The 24,626-nt window shown below is 37.2% G+C and overlaps 1 protein-coding gene across 2 annotated transcripts in view; it reads right to left on the minus strand.

The window, feature by feature from the left end:
* Positions 1-3,245: 3,245 nt before the first annotated feature.
* epas1a (endothelial PAS domain protein 1a) overlaps positions 3,246-24,626 on the minus strand; it is a 29,742-nt gene continuing 8,361 nt past the window's right edge. The window contains exons 2-16 of one of the 2 annotated variants that reach the window (XM_079800991.1): positions 24,245-24,435; positions 20,197-20,354; positions 20,005-20,089; positions 18,377-18,495; positions 18,082-18,284; positions 15,933-16,039; positions 13,538-13,685; positions 13,243-13,460; positions 12,206-12,417; positions 11,876-11,986; positions 8,257-8,660; positions 7,224-7,350; positions 7,021-7,135; positions 6,735-6,890; positions 3,246-4,719 (exon numbers count right to left, since the gene is read on the minus strand). In XM_079800991.1, the coding sequence (XP_079657117.1) occupies positions 4,568-4,719; positions 6,735-6,890; positions 7,021-7,135; positions 7,224-7,350; positions 8,257-8,660; positions 11,876-11,986; positions 12,206-12,417; positions 13,243-13,460; positions 13,538-13,685; positions 15,933-16,039; positions 18,082-18,284; positions 18,377-18,495; positions 20,005-20,089; positions 20,197-20,354; positions 24,245-24,435 (2,506 nt within the window). In that variant the 3' untranslated portion in view covers positions 3,246-4,567. The remainder of the gene's footprint in view (positions 4,720-6,734; positions 6,891-7,020; positions 7,136-7,223; positions 7,351-8,256; positions 8,661-11,875; positions 11,987-12,205; positions 12,418-13,242; positions 13,461-13,537; positions 13,686-15,932; positions 16,040-18,081; positions 18,285-18,376; positions 18,496-20,004; positions 20,090-20,196; positions 20,355-24,244; positions 24,436-24,626) is intronic. The other variant, XM_079800992.1, reaches the window with a different exon arrangement.

Consider the following 24,626-nt stretch of genomic DNA (forward strand, 5'->3'; position numbering starts at 1 on the left):
AAGCTCCAGTCGTGTGCCTTACAGCCGGAAATGGTGGTTATTGTGGTTTGAGTTTTTGCGTAAAGCTCAATGCATCTGCCTAGCTGGCGACACACTAGGCTATACTAGTCACTGGTCTCGAATCAGTCACTATGTTAGCAACAGATAACAACAGATAACGTCGAATGCAATGTAGCTGAATACAGCTCTACATTGTCTCGTTCCTCTTTAACAAATCACAGCCGAAATCTTGCGCTCCGTCGTCTCTGGTAGCTGCATGAAGGTCCTCGCCAGGTCAAAACGACACAAAACCCCATTGCAGCCTGAGAAGTGCAGACTGCTCTAATTTTTTTCCTCCATCCACCAAACTAACATAGAAACGCTCACAGAATGGTGCACTTTGAATACCCCGGAAACATAACTCAAAGAGATTTATTTAGATTCTTCCTCAACAGAAATCATACTGTCCAAAAGGTCATTGTGTTACAGCATCTTTATATAACGGAAAGCTATGATGATAATGATAATAAATAATAACTCAAGTATTGTCCTCACAACAAAAACTCTGACAGCAGGAAGACATAAAGTAAGCATTCTTTTGCAATGTTTCTATTAATACGCAAACAATGGTTATTTCAATTAACATATAAGGTAACGTAACTTGAGAAACTATAATAAACATGAAAATAATTTTGTTGTCATTGTATAGTCTACTCGGTTACTCATGCCATAGGCTATATTAGCCTACTAAGTAATCCATTATATATAATATAAATTTAAATTAAACTGGTAAATGTACAATTTATTTTGCAGTAGGCCTAATTCTGAGTGACTACAGTTCTGTGAAATTCTTGTTCTTGTGACATTATTGGATTCTAATGACCCTAACCCTTTTGACTCTTCCTTATTTTTTGTTTCCCTTCTCCATGGAAAATAACGGTCTGCCACTAAGACCCTGCACATTATGGGAGGCTCTTAAAGATGCCTGTAATCCCATTGGGAACAAGGCTGCTTGGCTTCCATCCACATCTTTCATGAGAAAAACGCAACTTATTTGCATAGCAAAAATAAACAAGTTTGACAAACAGTCTATCAGTCTCACTTCTGTTATTTTATAATGTTATATGCACTCAGATACAAGTTTTACGTGAGCAGGTGGTGCTGCATGATTAGCATGAAAATAAAGTTAAAAAATAACTATACTTGATGATTGTTTAATAATTTAATTGAAACCTTTACTGTTATAGAGCACACAATGTACTTGTACTGTACAAAATATATACAATGCACAAAAGAAAAATAGCGTATTACTATATTTATTTACTCAAAAAATAACCAAAGTAAGATGCATGGTAAAATATTAGGGGTGAATGATTTAATAGTTCATGTTTAATTGCAGGCAGAGTTACAGTGTTTTTGAAAGACTTATATAAATATAAAGGATTTACCTGGCTTACCCAGATTATTTTGATTAATGGCTAGAAAGATTTCTAGGAACCACATGGAACTAGTTACATAATATTTAAGTTTGACCCCAATAGCATCAGTGACGTGATTTAGGTTATGAAACATCTATTGTCACACTGGAACAATTACTGGATACATATTGCTGAATTCATATGGGCAGTATTAAACAAAATCACTCACTTTTAACCACATCACATTGTAGAAACTTCCTCTCTGAAAGTGTGCCAGTGTACTTGCAATCAGATTGTCTCTTGGCTTAAAAATGATGATAATATTTCCATTCTTTCCCATTTATTCCCCTCAGATAGACATGAACACAATGCCTTCTTTTGTGCAGCATAGTTGGAAGCACACAGCCATCCTTGAAAAACATCTCAACAGTCATGAAATTGTATGATATTCCAAATCTTCTCATTTTTTCTCAGCTACAAATGAACACAATTCTTTGATGGCCTTATCTTATGTGGGTGTGTAGCTATAGGAACTCTGAGAAATCATCATGCATCCACGCATGCCCAACACACCTTATTCTCATCTCTTACACAAATGATCCCATTGAATTCCCACCTGTGCTCAAAAAATAAGGGTTCCAGTGATGCCATAGAAGAACCATTTTGGGTTCCTCAAAGAACCTTTCAGCGAAAAGTTCGTAAAAGTACCATTTTACTATGTGAAGAACATTTTAATAATGCATAAAGGTTCTTCATGCAAACATATGGTGCCAATAAAGAACCTTTGTTTTTGTGATCCACATACATGAACACCTATCAATTTCATGCAGCCTATATATTTTTGTTTCATCAATACTCCCAGAAGCATGTGATAGGAAGTGTTTGCCTGTTCAGTGTTTAAATGTTTATTCCTTATATGGTCATTTGTTTATTTTGGCGCTAGGCATTTGTTTGTGGCCAACAGTATCATGGTCTTGTGGGATACAGAGGCCAGGATCGGAATGTTCCTGTAGCCTAATTGTTATGTCATTAAAAACAAGTTAATTTTCTGTATCTCCAGTCATTTCTTTTGGCTTGCTTGAACATTCTTGAACTCCCATAAGTAATTCATAATAAGGTGCAATGGTAATGTAAATCATAAATTTGCTGCATAAATGTGCTACTAAACATCAATTTATTAGCCTATTTCTCCAAAATACTTTAAAATCACTAATTTAATACTAATTACTCATATCTATATGGGGCTCACTGTCCACAATGAGCATTGTATGCCTAGAACAATTGCAACCATTGGTCTCTATACGATCGACTTGAGAAATGCAGCCCAGGTCCATAATCCAGGCCTGGATGCAGTGATGTTCATTTGCATGAATGTGTGTAGTCAGTGTCAGTCAGTGGAAATCTATAAGAACTGCAGCAGTGGGAAGATTGAGCAGATATGGTATCTCTCATAATTTATATAAATAAAAACGGTACAATAATAACAGAAGGAAACTTATCCCTATCCCTTTCCCTATCACATATTTTAGTAATCGTCATAAATGAGGTATTATTCGAAAGCTTAAATGCTCAAAATTCATTGAATTTGTTCAAAAACTTAACATTGCAATACCATGCATAGAAACTGTAATTTAAAAGCTTTCAGCGGACTCAACTTTTGTGATATCAATTTCAAATTTGGAAGACAACTTGATATTTTGACATAACTTGAACTTGATATGATATAACTTTGATTTTCTAGCAATTTTAGAGTTCAAATCATTTTGTAAAATTTATATTTTGTATAAAATAAAAAAAAATCTTTACATATATATTTTTTTACGCTAAAATTAAACATCTGTTCTTTTTATAAACTTTCATTTTTTTGCAGCTGCTTCCACTTCTGCAATATTCGGCTGAGTGTCTTCTTTAAAAAAGAGACCAACCTTAGGTCTGCATGAATTACAACCATTTAAGTTCAAATCTATGCTCAAAAAGGAGGGGGATAGGAGGATACAAATACGCTGAGAATGATTTGCAACTAGCACCATTTATGTTTTAATTTGCGTTGGACATAATGCAATCTTTCATATCTTTTAATGCTACATAGAAAGACTGGAATACAAATGCTTGTTACTTGAAATGACTATCCTGAGAATAAACAATCACAGACTTTCAAAAACTACAAGATAAAATTAGCTTTATATATTTTGTTAAACACACAGAAACCCCAGAGCATCACAAGAAGGTGATAAACATAATACAAAATCTAATAACCTTATATATTAGATATGTAGTGTAAATGAGAAAGCTACAGATACGTCTCTGTCTACTGCTAGGTAGACAAGACCAAGTACCAAGGCACTTCTGAACACCAAATACAAACATTTTTCACGTGTTACAGAGATCCGGAGAGTAGAACTCTGACCTCATCTAATGTAGACACAATAGGTATGTTTGTATAATAAAATAATATTTGAATTTACAGTTCGGTTTTAAAAGAAAGAAGATATTTTAGAGAATGGTTAGTGTTTGGTGGGCCTAAGAAGATGGCCAAAACTATACTATATACCACTATACTGGGGCTTTTTCATTTTGGTCTTCCATTTGCATCTTTTAAAATAAAGTGCTTTACAGAAACTATACATTTAATACAGCATTTTTCTCATTATGATTGTGTTGAGGGATAGGGGAAAGTCGATGCATAAGATTTTCCACGACTAATGTTCTAAACGGGAAAACAGTCCCACAAGTTTTACGCCACATTTGTTGCTGGTACAAATTCGAAGCAAATATTTAAGGCAATAGTTTTTTCAAAACACCAAGCTGAATGAATAAGTTTCAAATTAAACTACCATTTAAACTATACTGTATATAATATTATATTTTGTATATTCTCTAATTCTGCTACAGTGAATCTGGTAAATCTGACCATAAATGTTAAGAACACTTAGCATCTGAAGGCACAAGACAATATTAGAGTCAGAGATAGTAGCACAGAACGTGGTACGTCCCAACACATTCTAAACATGTAACAATCAGATTTTTCAAATATATATTAAATATCACACAGATGTTAAAGGAAAATGTACAAATAGGTCTAAATAAAGGCTGATAATACATGCGTATACAAGACAACTGCATATACAGAAAAAGCATTGGGTGAATGGATCGCTGAAGAAGCTCTGGGTCTACTTGATCTGGTCCAAGGCTCTCAGAAGGTCACTGCCCTGAAGCAGATGCAAGTTTCCCTGTAGAGGCACGTTTACCTCGCAGTCATATCGTGTCAGCTCTGGCAGACCGTATGAGTCAAAGGATGGCCCCAACAGTTGACTTATCATGCCTGTCAAAAATAAAAGAGACTTGTAACTCAAATGTCGCATAGGCCGCATTTACACTGCATGGTTCAAGTGACCCAATTCCAATTTTTTCCTCCCATGTGGCACAGATTGGATATGACCCACGAACGTGTAAGCAGGAAAAAAGTGCTTGGATTCTCAGATCGGTTTCAGGCCTCATTCATATCTGAAAATAAATCTGATATGATTTGGATACGTGCATTTGTGCCTGCCGTGTAAACGGGATCGATCAATGCGAGTCGTATGTCACTGAAAAAAATGACTTTTTGAAACATTTTGCGGTCCAGATATCTATCTATATATCTATAACAAATAAAACATCTCTAGTTGACTAGCAGAGTATTCATTTTGTTTGTTTGTGTTAAATAAGAGGCGATCTGGAGCAGAAATGTGTTGTTTTTGAAATCATCCTGAGTGCTCATTGTCACTGTTATCAGTGACAGCGACTTCAGTCCCGTTGTGGAGACTCTCTATTTGTTCGAGTGGAAACTCAAAATAAAATGCACACAAACATGTCCCTGCTCTTGATATACAATCACTGATGAACACATTTTAATGAGGAAAAAAACCTATTCGATGGCAGATTCGAACCCAGAACCTCTGACATGCTTAACAAAAGTTCTACCATCAAACCATTAGTACACACTAAATTTTATAGCGGATCTGTGTATATATAATGATTTTGATATACAGATGAAACTATTACATAAAAAATGTTTCTATGAATTCCATGTCAATAAATTAAACTCAATCGGTGACACAAGGCGTGATGCAAGTGTTTTTTGCTAGTTTCAGCCCGATGCAGTTATCATTTCCACATCCAGCGCCATGTTGTTTAAATAGCAAATGCACTGAAAACGACTGCACCATTGACCAACAAAAACCTGATCTAACGTCAATAGCGCAGTATTTTTTGTGTTATTTAAAGGGCGAGTTAGTAATGTGCGCCGATAGGCGGGTGTACGCACGGTACACTCTGCTTATCACACACACAGGGATGCGCAGCAGCACACAAACATTTGTGAATATTAAAAATAAAAGGATTCCTCTTTGGAGAAGGGTTCAGTCTTTCCGCTAATCCTCCATTGTACAAGCGCAACTGGCTTTTAAAGGAATGGGAGGTGAGACTCTAGTTTATTGCACGTTACGCCCCAAAACACACCCATGACTCATTAAGAGACTAGGTACAACCCTTTTAGACCATGCACCTGGCGCGCAGACTGTTTTTTCCGTCGTTAAACTAGCAAAAGCGGATTCAGACACGCCCTAAGTGCACCTGCCCTATGTGCTTCAGACCATGCGATTAAAAATGGGCCCAATGTCTTATTAAAATGTATTTCTTGAAAATCATAATGTTAGTTTTTGGGTCGGAAATGGGAATCAAGACCTGCAGTATAAATGCGGCCATAGTTAAAGATGACCCAATTGGTCCGATTTGAGTCCGTTCTTCACAATATTGTATGACTTCAGAAATTTGGAATATACACTCTACTGTTTAAAAGTTTATGTTTGGTAATATATATATTTTTTAAAAGAAATTATTATTTCTGACGGATCATGTGACCAGCATGTGATCAGCTTTGCCATCACAGCAATAAAGTACATTTTATATAATAAAATAAAATAAATATAATAAAATAGAAAAAAGTTATTTTGAATCGTAATAATATTTTATAATATTACTGTTTTTACTGTATTTTTCATCAAATAAATGCAGCCTTAAATAAACGCAGCCTTGGAGAGCATATCAGACTTCTTTCAAAAAGAACTATTGACGTGAACGATTGGCGTGAACATTCTCCGAAACATCTCTTTCCGTGTTCCACAGAATAACAAGGTCATACGGGTTTGAAATGATATAAGGGTGAGTAAATAATAAAATTACTTAATTAATATTTTATTTAAATGATCCCTTTGATGCTGCCAAGATATGAATCGTGGTATAGTATATGAAGTTTTGGTAATATTTTGGTTTGTGCTGTAAGGACTAGTGACTGACCTGAGTGTTTGTGTGAAGGCATCATGTGGTATTGTCTGTTACTGGGAGAGCAGAATGACTCTGTGAAATGCTGTTTGAGATCCTCTGAGGTCCCTTTGAGAGATTGACTGCAGCCGTGATGAGCAACCAATCCACTTTGAATGCATGGAAATTTATCTGAGAAAAAGGGACAAAGGAGTGTGTAAATTTGGGCATAGAAAAATTTGAAAACAACTAACAATAGAGAGAGAGAGAGAGAGAGAGAGAGAGAGAGAGAGAGAGAGAGAGAGAGAGAGAGTTGATGTACCTGTGAGCATGCTCGTGCTGAGACACTTTCTGACAGAGAAGGCACAGCTGTCAACGTTCATCGTCTTCATCCTTTTTCGCATTACATCTGCAGACTTGTGAGGATGTACCACCTGCTGAACACACATGTTAATTTGATATTCTGTCTTTAGTATCACTATATAAATGCACTCATTAGTCTACAGTGAGAGCCTGAGAGCTTACCTTTGGAATATCGGAGAAAGAGCACGACGGACCGAAATCTGAGAGCCGCTTCCGTTTGAAGTTGTTGAGGAGAGCGATCTGCCCCACACTCATGTCTTTCTGAACAGGGGCGAAGCTCTCAAAGAACCTGGAAATAGCAAGAAAAATAGAAAAATTAACATAATGACCCTTTGTTATCGTACACTACAGTTTGAGGTCAATATGTTTTTTTTTCTTTTTTTTTCTTCTTTTTTTTAGGAAATACTTAAAAAATACTATACTTAGCAAGGATTAAATCAAAGACTCTAGATATACAAAAGACAGCACACTCATATTACTATAAATTACAAATTCAGCTTTGTCATAACAATAAATTACATTTTAAAATATATTCAAATAGAAAACAGTTATTTAAATTGTAATAATACTTTACAATAGCCATTTCACTGTATTTTTTTATCAAATAAATTCAGCCTTGTTGATATGTTGATATGCAAAGTAATTTGAATTTAATTGAAAAGTCTCTTTTGTTTTATATCTAACAATATAATTCCAGATAATATTTTAAATTCTTTTGACTTAAGTGCTATGAAAATATAAAAGCTTTTTTTTGCAAACATGTCTTCATAATATCACACTTTATTATTTTCTCACAGAATATAAATGGGCCTTTATAAATAAATAAATATATATATATATATATATTGCACTGATAGACTGTTTAGCATTAAAAGTGTTGGCACAACATATTTGCACACTGATTTGCAATTGGTGTTTTTTTCCCATCTATTTCCATGCTAATTTGTGTTTCGTCTAGACTTGATTCTCAAATACAGACGACAGAAAAAAAGATGTACAGTCACAATGACAAAGCAACTCTGATGCAACATTTTACCTGTATAGAAGGTTACTTGAAACTTTCACACAATTCTTTTGCTTCCTAGCAAAGGCCGTGAATTTCCTTCTGGAAGTCCTAATCTAATTAATCATTAATGCCTAGTTCATGTTTTGCCACATAAAATGCATGTGTTAGGGAATGATGAACTCTATTCACCTTTGTTGTGGCAGTGCAGAAGTAAAACTGCATGTTTGTCCTGGATCTGCAGTGTTTCTGTCGTCCATGCATCCAATATCTGTACGTTCATATTGTGAGGGTGGGTTGGGGGGCCACTGAAGACTCTGTCTACCCTCCTCTGAAGCTCCGTTTGGTGCGGTTTGGAAAGCCTCCACATGAGCTGTGTCTGGACACGTGTGAGGACTGCTCTTGTCAGGAGGGAATGGACTCAGAGACTGGAAGAGGTCAGCTACACTGCTGAAGCTGTGCTGGAGGGCTGTGCTCAGGCCTGGACTTGTGTCGGGCACCGGCTCCTCCAGACAAATGGGGTGCAGCTGGAAGTCCTCACCGTCCATTGGGATATAAGGAGCAAGAGTCTCCAGGTCCAGATCACTCAGGTCCAACTGCACACAGTTAGATATCATGTCAGCCAAATATTCATTTAAAACAGTTGATAAGGGAAAATAAATACTTGCACATTTTTTTCAGAAGAAGAACAACTTGGTTCAAACAATAGTATGCCAGGAATTGGGATGAAAGAGCTGATATATCATTATATATTTTTATAGACTACTGTTGTCTTACTCTGTAACTTTACAAAATACAGTAAATGGTAATATTGTCAAATATTATTACAATTTAAAATAACCATTTTCTATTTTATTATATTTTAAAATGTCATGTATTGCTGTAATGGCAAAGCTTCAATGTTACATGATCCTTCAGAAATTATTCTAATATGCTCAAGAAATATTTCGTATTATTATCAATATTTTTGTAGAAACTGTGATAGCTTTATTCAGGCTCTTTGATGAATAGAACGTTTTTGTAACATTGTAAAATTCTTTACTGTCACTTTTGACCAATTTAATGTGTCCTTGCTAAATACAAGTATTAAATTTCTCTTAAATAGATATGTAGTAAGTAGTGTATATGTGATTAATCAGCCATCTCCACAATTTCACTTTCATGAGTTCACACTTACAAATAATCAGTTCACGAGTTCACACTTACTAATAAGTCGGATAGAGTAAAGTAGTATTTGTATTTGGTGTGCTGTCCGAGAGGAGGGCTCCGAGCTCTGTATTTTAGCCCAAACCCAGAGTACTCCCCCCGTATCTCTGGTTAGGAAAGTAACCAGGCGAGTGTGAGGAGACGGGATGGTGAAGGGATGCTAAAAACTGTCGAGGAACATAGGTGAGTTGACTGCGTATATTTATATACTGCAAGCCTCCACTCGAGCTAATTGGTTAGACATGTTGATTACTGATTGCTGACTGCTGGTTGGAATGACGTGATGATTGGATAGATCATCTGAATGTGTTCCTCCTGAAATTTGTTAATAAAACATCATGTAAATGCAATATTACTGTGCGTCTTGCATCCGCACAGACATTGAGGTGAATGAACAGAAGAACTTGAAGTTACAAGCTAATCAGAATATGTAACTCAAAATGTTAAAGGTCTGTTACAGGTTTTTGGGCATTTTCATTTATTAAAATATATGTTTTTTGTTTAGTAAAATGATATTCCATTTTAATCAAATATAGTAAAATGGCCTAAATTAATAAATATGATATGACAAACTACTGACTACATTTAAATTATGTTTTATTAACAAAGTTCATGTCATTCCAACCAGCAGTCAGCAATCAGTAATCAAGATGTCTTACCAATCAGCACGAGTGGCTTATATAAATACAGGTGCTGGTCATATAATTAGGATATCATCAAAAAGTTGATTTATTTCACCAATTCTATTCAAAAAGTGAAACTTGTATATTATATTCATTCATTACAGACAAACTGATATATTTCAAAAGTTTATTTCTTTTAATTTTGATGATTATAACAGACAACTAAGGAAAATCCCAAATTCAGTATCTCAGAAAATTGGAATATTGTGAAAAGGTTCAATATTGAAGACACCTGGTGCAACACTCTAATCAGCTAATTAACTCAAAACACCTGCAAAGGCCTTTAAATGGTCTCTCAGTCTAGTTCTGTAGGCTACACAATCATGGGGAAGACTGCTGACTTGACAGTTGTCCAAAAGACGACCATTGACACCTTGCACAAGGAGGGCAAGACACAAAAGGTCATTGCAAAAAAGGCTGGCTGTTCACAGAGCTCTGTGTCCAAGCACATTAATAGAGAGGCGAAGAGAAGGAAAAGATGTGGTAGAAAAAAGTGTACAAGCAATAGGGATAACCGCACCCTGGAGAGGATTGTGAAACAAAACCCATTCAAAAATGTGGGGGAGATTCACAAAGAGTGGACTGGAGCTGGAGTCTTCTAGAACCACTGCGCACAGACATATGCAAGACATGGGTTTCAGCTGTCGCATTCCTTGTGTCAAGCCACTCTTGGACAACAGACAGCGTCAGAAGCGTCTCACTTGTGCTAAAGACAAAAAGGAAAAAAAGTGGTCCAAAGTTATGTTCTCTGATGAAAGTAAATTTTGCATTTCCTTTGGAAATCAGGGTCCCAGAGTCTGGAGGAAGAGTGGAGAGGCACACAATCCACGTTGCTGGAGGTCCAGTGTAAAGTTTCCACAGTCAGTGATGGTTTGGGGTGCCATGTCATCTGCTGGTGTTGGTCCACTGTGTTTTCTGAGGTCCAAGGTCAACACAGCCGTATACCAGGAAGTTTTTAGAGCACTTCATGCTTCCTGATGCTGACCAACTTTATGGAGATGCAGATTTCATTTTTTCAACAGGACTTGGCACCTGCACACAGTGCCAAAGCAACCAGTACCTGGTTTAAGGACCATGGTATCCCTGTTCTTAATTGGCCAGCAAACTCGCCTGACCTTAACTCCATAGAAAATCTATAGGGTATTGTGAAGAGGAAGATGCGATATGCCAGACCCAACAATGCAGAAGAGCTGAAGGCCACTATCAGAGCAACCTGGGCTCTCATAACAGCTGAGCAGTGCCACAGACTGATCGACTCCATGCCAAGCTGCATTGCTGCAGTAATTCAGGCAAAAGGAGCCCCAATTAAGTATTGAGTGCTGTACATGCTCATACTTTTCATGTTCATACTTTTCAGTTGGCCAAGATTTCTAAAAATCCTTTCTTTGTATTGGTCTTAAGTAATATTCTAATTTTATGAGATACTGAATTTGGGATTTTCCTTAGTTGTCTGTTATAATCATCAAAATTAAAAGAAATAAACATTTAAAATATATCAGTCTGTGTGTAATGAATGAATATATTATACAAGTTTCACTTTTTAAATGGAATTAGTGAAATAAATCAACTTTTTGAAGATATTCTAATTATATGACCAGCACTTGTATACGCAGTCAACTCACCTATATTCCTCGACAGTTTTCAGCATCCCTCCACCACCCCGTCTCCTCACACTCACCTGGTTACTTTCCTAACCAGAGATACGGGGGGAGTACTCTAGGTTTGGGCCAAATACTGAACTCGGAGCCCTCCCCTCGGACAGCACACCAAATACGCATACTATTACGCATACTATTTACTATCTGATTATTTGTAAGTGTGAACTCGGGAAAAAACATTTTCATCAAAAGACAAAGACTATGACTGAAACTGTGTAGACAAAGAACACTGAGGTACTATTTCGGATGAAATGCCTCACTCACCTGGGAGTCTGTGGGATTTGTTGCTACAGATTCAGGGGCAAATAGCTTCTCTGTCAGCTCCACCTTCAGATCACACTCTCCACTGCCACAGTAATCTTCTGGACTGCTAGGCTGCAAACAAACACATTAAAAAAACACCAATTAAATGGATTAAATATAGAAATCTTAAAGGTGCAGCAACAGAAATTCTCAGAGAGAGAGCAGGTCACAAATGACCATGAAAACTAAATTACTGTTTTGGACATGCAAAAGCTATATACCAGTAGGAAAAAATAAATAATTTAAAAAGGATGATATGTCCCTGGTGTCACAGATGGGGATGAGACATACTGTAGAACTGCTGCAGCCACTCAAGCAGGGTGTGGTACAGGGCGTGCAATTGCCCGCAGGAGGTGCCTGGGGTACGGTGAAGGTGGAGGGAATGCCAGACAGGTTTCTATCAGGACTGCCATCAGGGGGCGTGTCCACAACCCACGACGGTCCCACCACAGGAAGCTTGGTGGACTTAGAGAAGTAAGTCGGTTCTTCAAACGCTGGCCTTTCTGCAAATGCATTGCACATGACAGAGTAACTAGTCAAATTATGCCTCTTAAATCACAGTTCCATATAAAAATAACTGAATTGAGATGCAATATCATAGAACTACTACATAAAGAGCCAAGGAAAGTCAACTAACAGTGGATAGACACACCTTAAACAACACAATGTACAAAAGATTAGTGCTCACTATGATTACAAGAGAATAAATGGTTACATAAATAATTAGGATGTTAAAAAACAACCTCAGCCATCACCAAAAGCAATTAGATCTGTTGAAAGCGTCACTAGGTGGTGATTTCCATTCCATGCAGTGGTTTTACTAGTAAAGACATGCCTTGAGATGAAAAGTAAAACGAGTATACCCATTATAGCCCTGTGGTGAGGGTAATGAAACACACAAACACTGCCTACTGTCATTGGTAAAGCTTCAAAAACACAGGAGATGTTGAAATAACATTTACTTTTATTATTAAAAAAAAAACGAACAAACAAAAACTGTATTTTATGCTAAAGCCAACGCTAAGGCATAAGTTGCATTGGAGCAGAACGTTTCAGCTTCCTTTTATTGTTGTCAAATATTGCGTATCCTGGAGTAAAGCCAAGCTACAGTGGCACTGAGCTACAGTACAACAACGTCTACCACAACTTTTGACCTGGGCAGTGTATGTGTGTGATTGGTTGTGAGGTAGAGTAAGGGGAGCCAAGGGAAGGAGTAAGAGTTCATGCATGCAGGATGGGAGTAGATTTGTAATCGGGGATTGAGGATGTGAAGAGGGTGAAGGTATTGTAGGGGTAATGGTTGAAGTAGTGCCGGGTGGCATTCTGACCAAAGTCCAGGGCAATGATGGCGTCTCCTGGCATGGGTGCTAACTGAGCTAACTCCTCAGGCTCCTCCTTGAGCTTAGTGAAACGAATGTCCTGAGCTTCTGAAACGGAGGAAGCTCCACCCTGGCTGAACAGTTCTCCCATGCTACACATGTGGTAGGGCTTGAAAAGAGCCTCCGTCTGATCCAGGGAGAAGATGAGGGACTGCTCCTCAACAGAACTGAAATTCAACAACAGTGTGAGAACAGTATCATAAGGATCAGTATCATCATTTAGTATCATCGTTTAATACAGTACCTCAGGACGTAATTGATGCAGATGATGCACTGTGGTTGGGAGTTGCGATTGTTGTAGATGACGGTTGCCTGGGTCTCCACCCAAACATAGCCCCCCTGCTTGGCTAGCATTCTGTACTGGCCACTCACAACTTGCCCCTTATTACAAACTGAAGAAGAAAACAGAAAAAGATGGAATGGCTTAAATTGTTAAATGTAACTAATAATAAATGGATACCAAGTGTCCAAGTAATGGATTTCAGAAATGTACATATATAAATCACGCAGTTAGCTAACATCATAATACGATAATATGTTAAAAAATATAATTGAATATGGAATCACATAACTATGGAAGCCCATTTCCATCACATCATGCTTTGGTAAATCATAATTATGAGATGATAAAGTCATAATTATAAGATAAAAAGTCAGAATTATGGGATAAAGCCATAAATATGAAATACTAAGTATTGACTTTTTATGTTACAATTTCACATTTTTATCTCGTAATTAATAATAAATGGATATACTTTACATTTATGCCAAATATACAACTGATAATCAAGTTAAAAATACCATTGGACAGGCATCTAAAAATGAGACATCATTTAATTTTTAAATAATTGTACACAAATTTTAATTAATTAAACTTTTTAACTAAATAATTAAAAATGTGTTTGTCTGTGTGTGTGTGTGTGTGTGTGTGTGTGTGTGTGTGTGTGTGTGTGTGTGTGTGGGTGGGTGTGTCTTAAACGTAGTTAAATAAAAAATAAAATTAAAAATTAAACATTCATGATCCTGCATAAAATGAAGATATTAAAGGTGATAAAAAGTTTAACATCTCCATTTAGGTTTAATAGCCAGGACATTTACGTACTTGATTTCAACTAATATGACTATTGACGATACTCAGAATAAGTATTCACATTAGCCATTGGCCATATTCACATTTGGAGTATTAGATGGATTATTAAAGCATGTCTTCTAATCATAATACAACTTTATATCTGTTTTTTCACAGTGTTTTGTAACATGAATGTGAAAATTTTTATTAACAAAGGTTAATAAATGCTGTAATAATATATTGCTCATTGTTAGTTCATGTTAGTTCATGTTAACACAGGAGAGTTTATTGTAAAGTTTTACTGAATAGTTTTCAAATGTAACACTATGTATAGTAAGCGGCTTAAACCTAATACTCCCTTTGAATACGGTCCATTACTGCAGATCATGTAAGTAGTCATCAAATCAAAAGGTATTATAGTAGGTAATGCTCCAGGTACGTATCACTGGAAGAGGAGGTGAAGAACACCAGAGCACTGTTCTGGATTAAAGTCATCAGAGGAACCAGAACAGAGGTGCTGCACACTACAAAGGCTTGTTAGCCGCTAATGCACTAGCTAATCAGGTGGGCCATCCTGAAGGAGCAAATCTGAGAGCTTTTGGGTTGTTATAGATGAAGTCAAAGGACATATAATGGGATTCAGGCCATCTATTCTGCCTCAATGCCTCATGTAGCAACAACAATCAAATCAGTGTCCTCTAAATGTACCAAAAAAAAATCATAAATCACATTCAAAACAAAATTTGACAGGAGCCTTTGTATACAGAGGTTTCATCTTGTGGTTTAGGATAAAACTGGAAGCTGTCCATTATTGTATGTGAGGGAATTATCTCATTGCCCCTATGCAATAAAAAAAGTTTATCCACTGCTTATGCCTGAGATAATACGTTAAAAATAAAATAAATGTAAATAAATCAATAAGTAATCAATACAAAATAGCTATGAGATCATAATTATGAGATTAAAAAGTCGGAAACTTATATAAAAAATATAGATTTTTTAAAAATAGTCTTTAAGGTTAGAACCACATGGTAGGTTTAAGTTCAATTTTAAAAGCAAAGTGGCCGAAAACATTACCCGTATAGTCTACGGCATCTACTAAGCAAATAAATAATGCAATGCAACAACCATTCAGTTTATAAATATCCCTCAACAATTCCTGGAGCACGGCGGGACATCTGTTTCCCTCAGTCATCAAGCCCATGGGAACATCACAGGTCTTCAAGGTTTTGAACTATAGTTTACCCATGGACAGAGATGAGAGGCATGGTTCTGTTCCAGACCGTGAGTCATTTCAGGACAAAGTCAAGATTGACTAAAAGATAGGTAAATTAGCCAAAACGGTATTCACACAATGAGCTACTGCGTTGTTTCTGGTGTGTTTGCTCCAGTGCAGGAAATGGAGTTACAAAGAACAGAGCAGACGCAGAAAACTCAACAGACATCTACCCTATGGCTTTGTTCAGACTGGCATCTCCAATTCAAATCTGTTTATCCGTTTCAAGTCTAAACAGAAAAAGACTTTTGTGTTTCCTGGCTTTGTTTTTGTTGGCTGTAGACAGCTACTCACGATTTTGGTGGCTCTTTGTCATGCTTTCAGAATCCAAAGCATGGCAAAACTCATACACCGAACGGCCAAGAAGTTCCTCTGGTCTATATCCGATCAGGCTGCTGATTCTGAAACACAAAGACAAGTCAAGAATAAAACTAATGGAACAGTCAAAACAAAGTGTGATTGAATTAAAGCACCGAAGCCATCATTAACCAAGATTCATGATTACATCTAGGCAATCAAACTTGTGCTGCTGGGAGCCAATGTAAACTCTCCGCTTAGCTTAGTGAGAACAAATGATTACAAGCAGGACCCTTGTTTATTGGAGCTATAAATCTCTTGTGCAAGAGAGTCGTACTTGTTCTGTCTGATCATTATCTTTAATGTCTGTTTTTCAACTTGCTGGATGAAAAGAAAGAACAGAACAGCACACACGTATCAATACAATGCCTCCAAAAGACATATGCCAGATTGAAAGCAGATGTGGGCTTGTCTATTAATCACAAATGCATTTGTTGCAATGCTCAATATCTTCACCATATCATTTTTTTTGTGATGTTGAATACTCCGTACAAAAACAGTACAAATACAGTTTTTCCCTGGAGTAGCCTCCTCTCATTTCCTGCTCCAGTATGGGCTTTTAATGAACTCTGTGCGGTCACGAATAAGCCCTATTAAATGAAAGCATGCAAATATCTGACCTCAGCTGTTAACCTGCTTCACAACACATCCACTGTAGTGTAGTACAGATGGGTGACCAGGCACTCAGAGCAGCACCGGCCCCATATTGCCAGGGGACAAACAAACCCCCCAGACTTGTTATGCAAGATTTGTAAGAGAAGTCAATTGTGCCCTTTAGGAGCTTTCAAGAAATATAGCAAGAAAACAAGAAAAGCTCATAATCACTCTCCCTTACCACACACAATGATAACAAAGCAGGTAGCAGCAAAACAGGATTATGATAAGAGTTCCCAATACTGACCTTTGAAACACACACATATTAGCTCACTAACGTGCACTCATATAAGCGCAAAATGAAAAAATGGTGAACACTGTTTACCAAAGATACAGTGACTTTTTGATAGTCCATGTGTGGCGATCCATATGCTACTGTACTCCTAAATATTCAAAAATTAACAAAAAGTTTGGGGTCTGTACGATTAGTCTTTTGAAAGAAGTATTTTATGCTCACCAAGGCTGTATTTATTTGATTTAAAATATCGTTTTGATCAATATAATGTATCCTTGCTGAATAAAAAGTATTAATTAAAAAAATTTAAAATAAAACTGACCCCAAACTTTTGAATGGTAGCATGAATTTTAGCACATACACACACATAGGGCCCCATCATACTCCCAGCACAATGCAACGACAGGTTCGGGAAACAAGATATTTTTGCTAATTTCAGCCTGATGCAGCCACATTGTTTAAATAGCAAATGCACTCGCGTCCATCTGTTCACCCATGGGTGTGCTGGTCTGAAAACGAGGTGTGTTCAGGCGTATTTTTGGCGCGTTGCTATTTTGAGGCAACTGAAAACGACTGCGCCATTATATTTTTTGTGTTGTTTAAAGGGCGAGTTAGTAATATGCGCCTATAGGCGGGTACACAACGCGCATACACTCTGCTTATTATACACACAGGGACGCACAGTAGCACACAAACATCATGACTGTGATAAGTGCACTCAGATATGGACATCTCCATGGTGCAAGTGCAACTTGCTTTTAAATGGAATGGGAGAAGGAGATGAGATTGGGTTATTGCACGTTATGCCCAAAACACACCCATGACTCCTTAAGAGACTAGGTACAACCCTTTTGGCGCATGCACCAACTGTTTTTTCCGCCGTTAAACTAGCAAAAGTGGTTTCGGACATGCCCTAAGTGCACCTGCGCTTCAGATCATGCGCTCATATCATTAAAATAAAGCCCACCATCTTTCAGACAATAAATACAGTACGACTCATCCTGAACTACATTGATATTTGTCCAATCAAATGCTCTCTAGAATGAGAATGTCCTAAATGCTAAACTTCCTGTCTCAATAGGAAATACATCAGACATCTTTGTGTTCAGAGCTTCAGATATTTTTTCTGTACACACATATACACAAACACACATACACGGTAAGCATTCATACTCCAATTAGTGAACAGTGCCTTGCCTCTCATCACAGTAGATAAACTTCATATCCATACTGTGTCTGCTCATGAACGTCTTGCTGTCGAGAGGTGTGTCGACATTAGAAGGGTGTGGGATCGGCGCACACACCATAGTGACGCATGTGAGGGGTGGCTCCGAAAACCCACACAGGACTTGAGGGCGCCGGCTGTTGCACACTTGCAGGTGCCCCGTGCAATGCAGCACCTGAAAGACAGAGCGGCGACACAATGTTTTATTTGACAGCACATCCATGTGTACGATGCATGAAGTTGTATGATATGCTTACGCATTATTACCTTCCAGTTGGCTGATTTAAGGTTGACAGTGCGACCTCTGTTGGTGACCGTACACTTCATCCTCATAAAGAAATCTCTGCTCATGCTCATGTCTTTACCTCTTTTGCCATACACAGGTCCTGCAAATAAAACCCCTCTTAAGATATATGCTTAAAAATCATTTATAATGGACCATTGTGCTGGCCATAAAGCTTTTTTCTAGCACATTCAGAGGACTTTGCTCTGTCAGTGGGTCGTGGATGCCAGGTGCAAAGTTCAACCGAAGCTGAATCGGTCTGTCGAAACCTTAACTACAGTATATTGAGCTTTCTGTGCTATTGCATAGGAATTATCTCCGAGTGGCCAATGAAAGAAAATGATGTCATTTGCTCAATAGCGCTAAACAGGTCAGGTGACAGACTAGTGAAAGATAGAGGAAGAGACAGTGAGAGACAGATAAAACAAGAGGAGGAACATTTGCTGTGGGGAAGGCCCACTTACTCTCATTCTGAGTGTGTGTCTGTGAGCAAGCACACACTGCTTACATGATAGCAAAAGAAATAGTAAGTTACAGAAACTACTTGGGCCAGAGTAAAGGCCAAGTTCCCACCAAGTTTGGTACCAATAAATGACATGAATGTATAAAAATTCACAAGCTAGCACTGAAACTATTCAAATCAAGTCTGCTCAATTCCTGTCATCGTCCCAAATACGTACGGATACTGAAATAATTATTGCCCTGACTATAGAATGCTTTTTAAAGCCACATATGTTTTTTGTATTTTCAATTAAACTGCAAGTAATTATTTGAATTAAACAAAACAATTAGTAAAACAATTCCCCTTGTGTATGAGACTGGACTAGTCCAGTTTGTATGCGTATTGATAGGGTTTACAGTTCAGTTGTTCTGTAAAATAAAAGAATTATTAATATTATTATTATTTTCATTTACATTTGTAATATTATTACAAAAGTAATGTAGTTCTTACTTTGTCTAATATTTTATAATAGTAATAAATTATTAATAATATTTAAATCATTATTTAAATAAAAAATAAAATAAAAAATATTATTTTGTGGTCAAATTTTTATATAATCACAATAAGATTTTTTTGGGCCAAATTATGCAGTCCTACAAACACAGCAAACCTGGAGCTCTTTAAAAAATAATAATTAAAAAGAAAATATATATATATATATATATATATATATATATATATATATATATATATATATATATATATATATATATATATATATATATATATATATATATATATATATATATATATATATATATATATATATAAAATAGCCATTTTTATCAGCAAAAAAAATCACAATTCAATTTTCCCCCAAATCATTCAGCCCTAGGTAAATAATCCTTTACACGAGGGACTACAGGCTGGACTGTGGTCTATAGTGTGAGGCTTTGTAAAAAAAATTGGAGCCACCACAAGAATGTATAAAATGAAACATCATGACTCTGATAAGTGCGCTCAGATAAGGACTCAATCTCCATGGCAAATTACACACCCAGAGATAAAGAGGACTAGGAGATTCTGCCATTATGGTTTTAAAGGCAACAATGTATCCCAAAGAAATGTATCAACATACTTCTGGGTAAATTGTTCTGCTATAATGCTCACCTGATTTGACACTGAGATTCTCTCGGATTTCTTCATGATCGCAGGGGTGTGTGAAGTCAAAGATGCTGTGGCCTGTCAGTTCCACCTGATGACATTTAAAATAAATGCTCAGTCACTATAAATGAAGTAACAGAATATAGGTTTTCTCTTTGTATTATTCTGAAAGAATAAAGGAAATAAGGTGAGACTCACCTGCGAAAGGCCCATAAATTTACTGACGTTTTCTGAAAGGAATATCATGTCCCCGTCTGATGTTACCACAGCAACAAAGCCTTCCAGAGACTTCAGATATAGACTGTCTATCTGGCTGTCATCCTGGTACCGGGTTTGTTGGACTGTGGGGCCTGGGACTAAAGACAAGACAACTTAGTATGTATGTGTCTGTAAGAGTGTAACATTTGGTATTATTTGTCATTTACACTGGCAAATTATCAAACTCAATAAGACCTTCTCAAATCCAAAGTTAAGGCACAATCACACACTCTTTAGCTTCACAAAAAAAGTAAACACCTCAGATTCAATTAAACAGACTTATTTATCAAATTAAATTCACATACTAACATGGAATCAAAACAAGCTATTCATCTGATCAGCAAAGAGGGGATGTTTGAGGTACACAATGCCATGAAAAGCATCAACAACTTGAGAAAATAATTAAAGCAAGGCTTCATGCTGTGAGTTTCATGTCTGCTTCCCTGCCGATAAGACCTCCTCCCCGGCTCAGGCACTGAGGTCCCGAGCGCTCAGACATCAGCACTGTGTGTCCGCATTGTGCGTTTGGGTATCAGCAGGTGGTCCATGTCTGCGCTCCCACCTCAAGCCCCACTACATTCGTTCTGGTGCTATAAATACTTCACTGTGAAGTCTTACTTCTCTGGCTCTCAGCCAAACCCAAGAACTCACAATTTTCTGCCTCAGTCCATCTCTATAAGAATAATTAGGCCTTTTCTGGTTGTAAACAAGGTTCTCTGAGAGCCTTGGTCTTTCATGTCTCAGGAAGTTACAGTATGTTTCATTTAGGTTGGTTTAAGTTCAAAAGTTTGAGGTCAGTAAGTTTTTTGTGATGGTACAGACATTTATAAACTGATGATACAACATTGATAATAATAAGAAATATTTCTTGAGCAGCAAATCAGCATATTAGAAAGATTTCTGCAGGAACATGTGACACTGAAGACTGGAGTAATGATGCTGAAAACGTAGCTTTGCCATCACACAACAAATATCACTTTAAAATATATTAAAATAGAAAAGTTATTTTACAGTCAATTGCAATTACATTTCACAATAATACCCTTTTACTGTAAAATAAATGCAGCCTCTGTGAAAATAAGAAACGTCTTTCAAAAACATTTTACTAACCCCAAACATTTGAACAATAGTGTAAGTGATACGATTATTTACAGTACGAGTACGGGGCTATACATTTAATGTGGCTAGCTCAGATCAATTGGTCTCTGAAGAATCCTCTTCTAATACTATTCTAATACTGTTGAATTGTCCTTTACAGAACCTTCTGTTGAAAACTGGGCAGTTTGAAATAGTCTACATTTGCTCCCAATTTTATCTTACTGCTGTCTAGGAGAAACAACTGAGTTGTTAGAGATAAGTTGTGATTTTTCATTTTGACAGGAGATGATCCTCTTTGGTTCATCTGTCCTGGGCCATTTGCTAACTGTGGCGGTTAGGTGAACCAGGAACAGGCTGAAGACTCAGAAGATCAAAATACAAACTTAAACAATGACGCTCATGAACAAACAGAAAGACAGGGAAACACACTCCAACATAACAGTGACTAGACAGAGTGAACAAGAGGAACTTCTAGCAGACAGAAACGAGATAATTCACTAAACACAGCTGAACAGAACTAACGAGGGTCACCTAGGAAACAGACAGGTGGCGGGAAACTAAGATAAAAGAGCATGTGACAGAATCAAAACACAACAGAAAGACCAAACACACACACAGACAGACATGGGTCACTAATGAGGGTTCAAAGATTTATATCTTCAGAAGGACTTTGCTGGAAATTCAGAATATATTAAGATGCCCCAGTGTTCAACCAATGACTCCCTTGAGGTAAGTAAGATCAAGACTGAGATTTGGTTCGGTTGAGAATCATAACAGCCCTGTCCCAAATGAAACCCTAAGCCATCACGATCTTCCTCCGAGTCCACACTTTCGTGACCTAGGCTCTGTCCCAAATGGCACACTTCATATGCACTTTCAGTTTTGTGGACTTACAATGGCTGCTGCGTGAGCATGTCCATTAAGTCCATGAGACCATAGGGTGTCCCATTTGTCCTTTTAGGTTTCAAAACGTCGATATGCACCCTCGATGCGCACTTTTGCTGAGCCTGCACTGGAGCGAGCTCCGCAGCAGACCCGACAGTCAAAGTGCTGTTACGTCACGAAAGTGAACTCTGGACTCTGTGCGCATCGAGGGTGCATATCGAAGGCAAAGGGGGCTCTCACGACGAGCACCGTTCTGAAACCTAAAATGAAAAAGCGGACACGCTATGGTCTTGTGGACTTATGGCAGGGTCCATACGACTGCAAGACCACAAATGCACACAAAGTGTGCCATTAAGGATATGGTCAACCTCTTTAACACCTATAAGTGATATTATGATTTTATGACTATGCAGTCATTGAATATATCGGTTAATAAAGCTTCTGGTTTTATAATCTAGTGACCTACAGTATCAAAGGCCAAAGAATAAATCAGAACATCCAGAAAGGCATACAGCACGTCGAATATCACAGGCAGACCTGCAAGGCGCCAACACAGAGATGATTGTGGCTAAGAGAAGAGTGTGAGAAGAATTCACTGTTCAGTGTTCACAGAAAACAATACGGCTAACAGCCCCTAATTACTCCACATCCCTAATTACACCCCTCCACAGTTTCTCCACATACATCGATCTTCCTCCACCCACTTCCACATCACACACACACTTTTTCACCAACAGATTCAATCTCTTCCCTTTTCATTGTTTAATCCACCCTCTCTCTCAGAGATATGCACACATACTGTACACACATATGTGCGTCAGGAGTCAGGACTGGAGTCTGGAAACAATGTGCAGTGCTCTTTGTCTGTCTTCCTGTATTTCTTATTGTATAGATTAAGGAGTACAGGACATCTCATGGACCAACCCACCCCAACTTCACTGAAACATAACATGCTTACTTAGCTGTCTAAGTAAATGAGCACACACCACAGACCTCTACTGTGTTTATAAAAATCTAATTATAAGGTTACACTTTATTTTAAGGTGACGTAGTTACAATGTACTTGCTCAAATAAGTACTGAGTAATATTAATGAACATGTACTATAGAGTTACGGTTTGGGTTAGGGTTTGGTGGTTTAGTAATGTGTAATTATGTCACCTTAAAATAAAGTGTTACCAATTATAATGGCTACAAACTAACCTGAATCCATTATTTTATTTCTAAATCATCTTTCCAAATAAAGACATAGGCAGATATGGTCAGACATGAACTACAGCGTTAAAAGTGACAGACATTCATAATATTAACGCATTTTTCTATTTCAAATACATGCTGTTCTTTTGAGAAAACCAAAATATTGAACAGCACAACTGTTTTTAACATTGATCATGTTTCTTAAGCACCGAATCAGAGTGATTTCTAAAGTATCACGTGACACTTAAAATTCAGCTTTGCCATGACAAGAATAAATTATAAATTTAAAAATAAATGACAATAAAAAGCAATCATTTTAAATGGTCATAATGTTTCACTATGTTGCTATTTTACTGTATATTTGATCAAATAGATACAGCCTTGGTGAGCAGAAGAAACTTCTTTCAAAAACATAAAAAAATCTTACTGACCCCAGACTTTTGTACAGTAGCCACTGTAAATTTGGAAATCATTTACACAACCATTAACATACAGAACTTCCTATTAGACATCCTAACCAGCACGTTTGTTAAAATGTTTCACCAAAAATATAAATCAAAATTGTAAGCAGAAACAAACAACAACAATATGCGAATCCAATGTAAATAGTGTATTATTAGCCAGTTAAAGAAGTATGTGGCTTTGTCATATTTTAATAACTTTTGACCAACACAATCTGAACCAAAACCAAGTGTACTCAAAAACATCCCAATTTCTTTAATGTATGTCTCTATGGGATGCGATAGAATCACAATAATACGAAAACCAACAGATACAATATGCACAAAAAAAATTGTGTAGCCGTGTACCTGAGTTGAAGAGTTTGCGTGTGCGCAGGAAGCTGATAGCTAGTCTCATGATGGAGGCTTTGTCCAGGTGGGAGCTGATGCTGTGGGCTAGCGGCAGCTCATGGGCCAGCTCATAGAACACCTCTGTCTCTTTACTGCGCCTGCAGCGCGCTGCATCGCGAGACTTTTCCTTGCGCCTTTCCGAAGGATGCCTGGAAAACAGAGGAGGCTGATGAAAACAACTCCTAGCCTATAGGCTGAGCTTCAGCTTAGATACTGTGTGCGGTCAATGTTTTTAAATGGGTGAAAAGAGAGATATATATCCACATACAGTAATTGTACATTATTTATTGTTTTAATAATTTTTTGGGGGAAAAAAACTATGAACTTTAACTTTGATTGA

The sequence above is a fragment of the Gobio gobio genome (genome assembly GCF_949357685.1).
Source record: "Gobio gobio genome assembly, chromosome: 20".
Taxonomy (NCBI): domain Eukaryota; kingdom Metazoa; phylum Chordata; class Actinopteri; order Cypriniformes; family Gobionidae; genus Gobio; species Gobio gobio.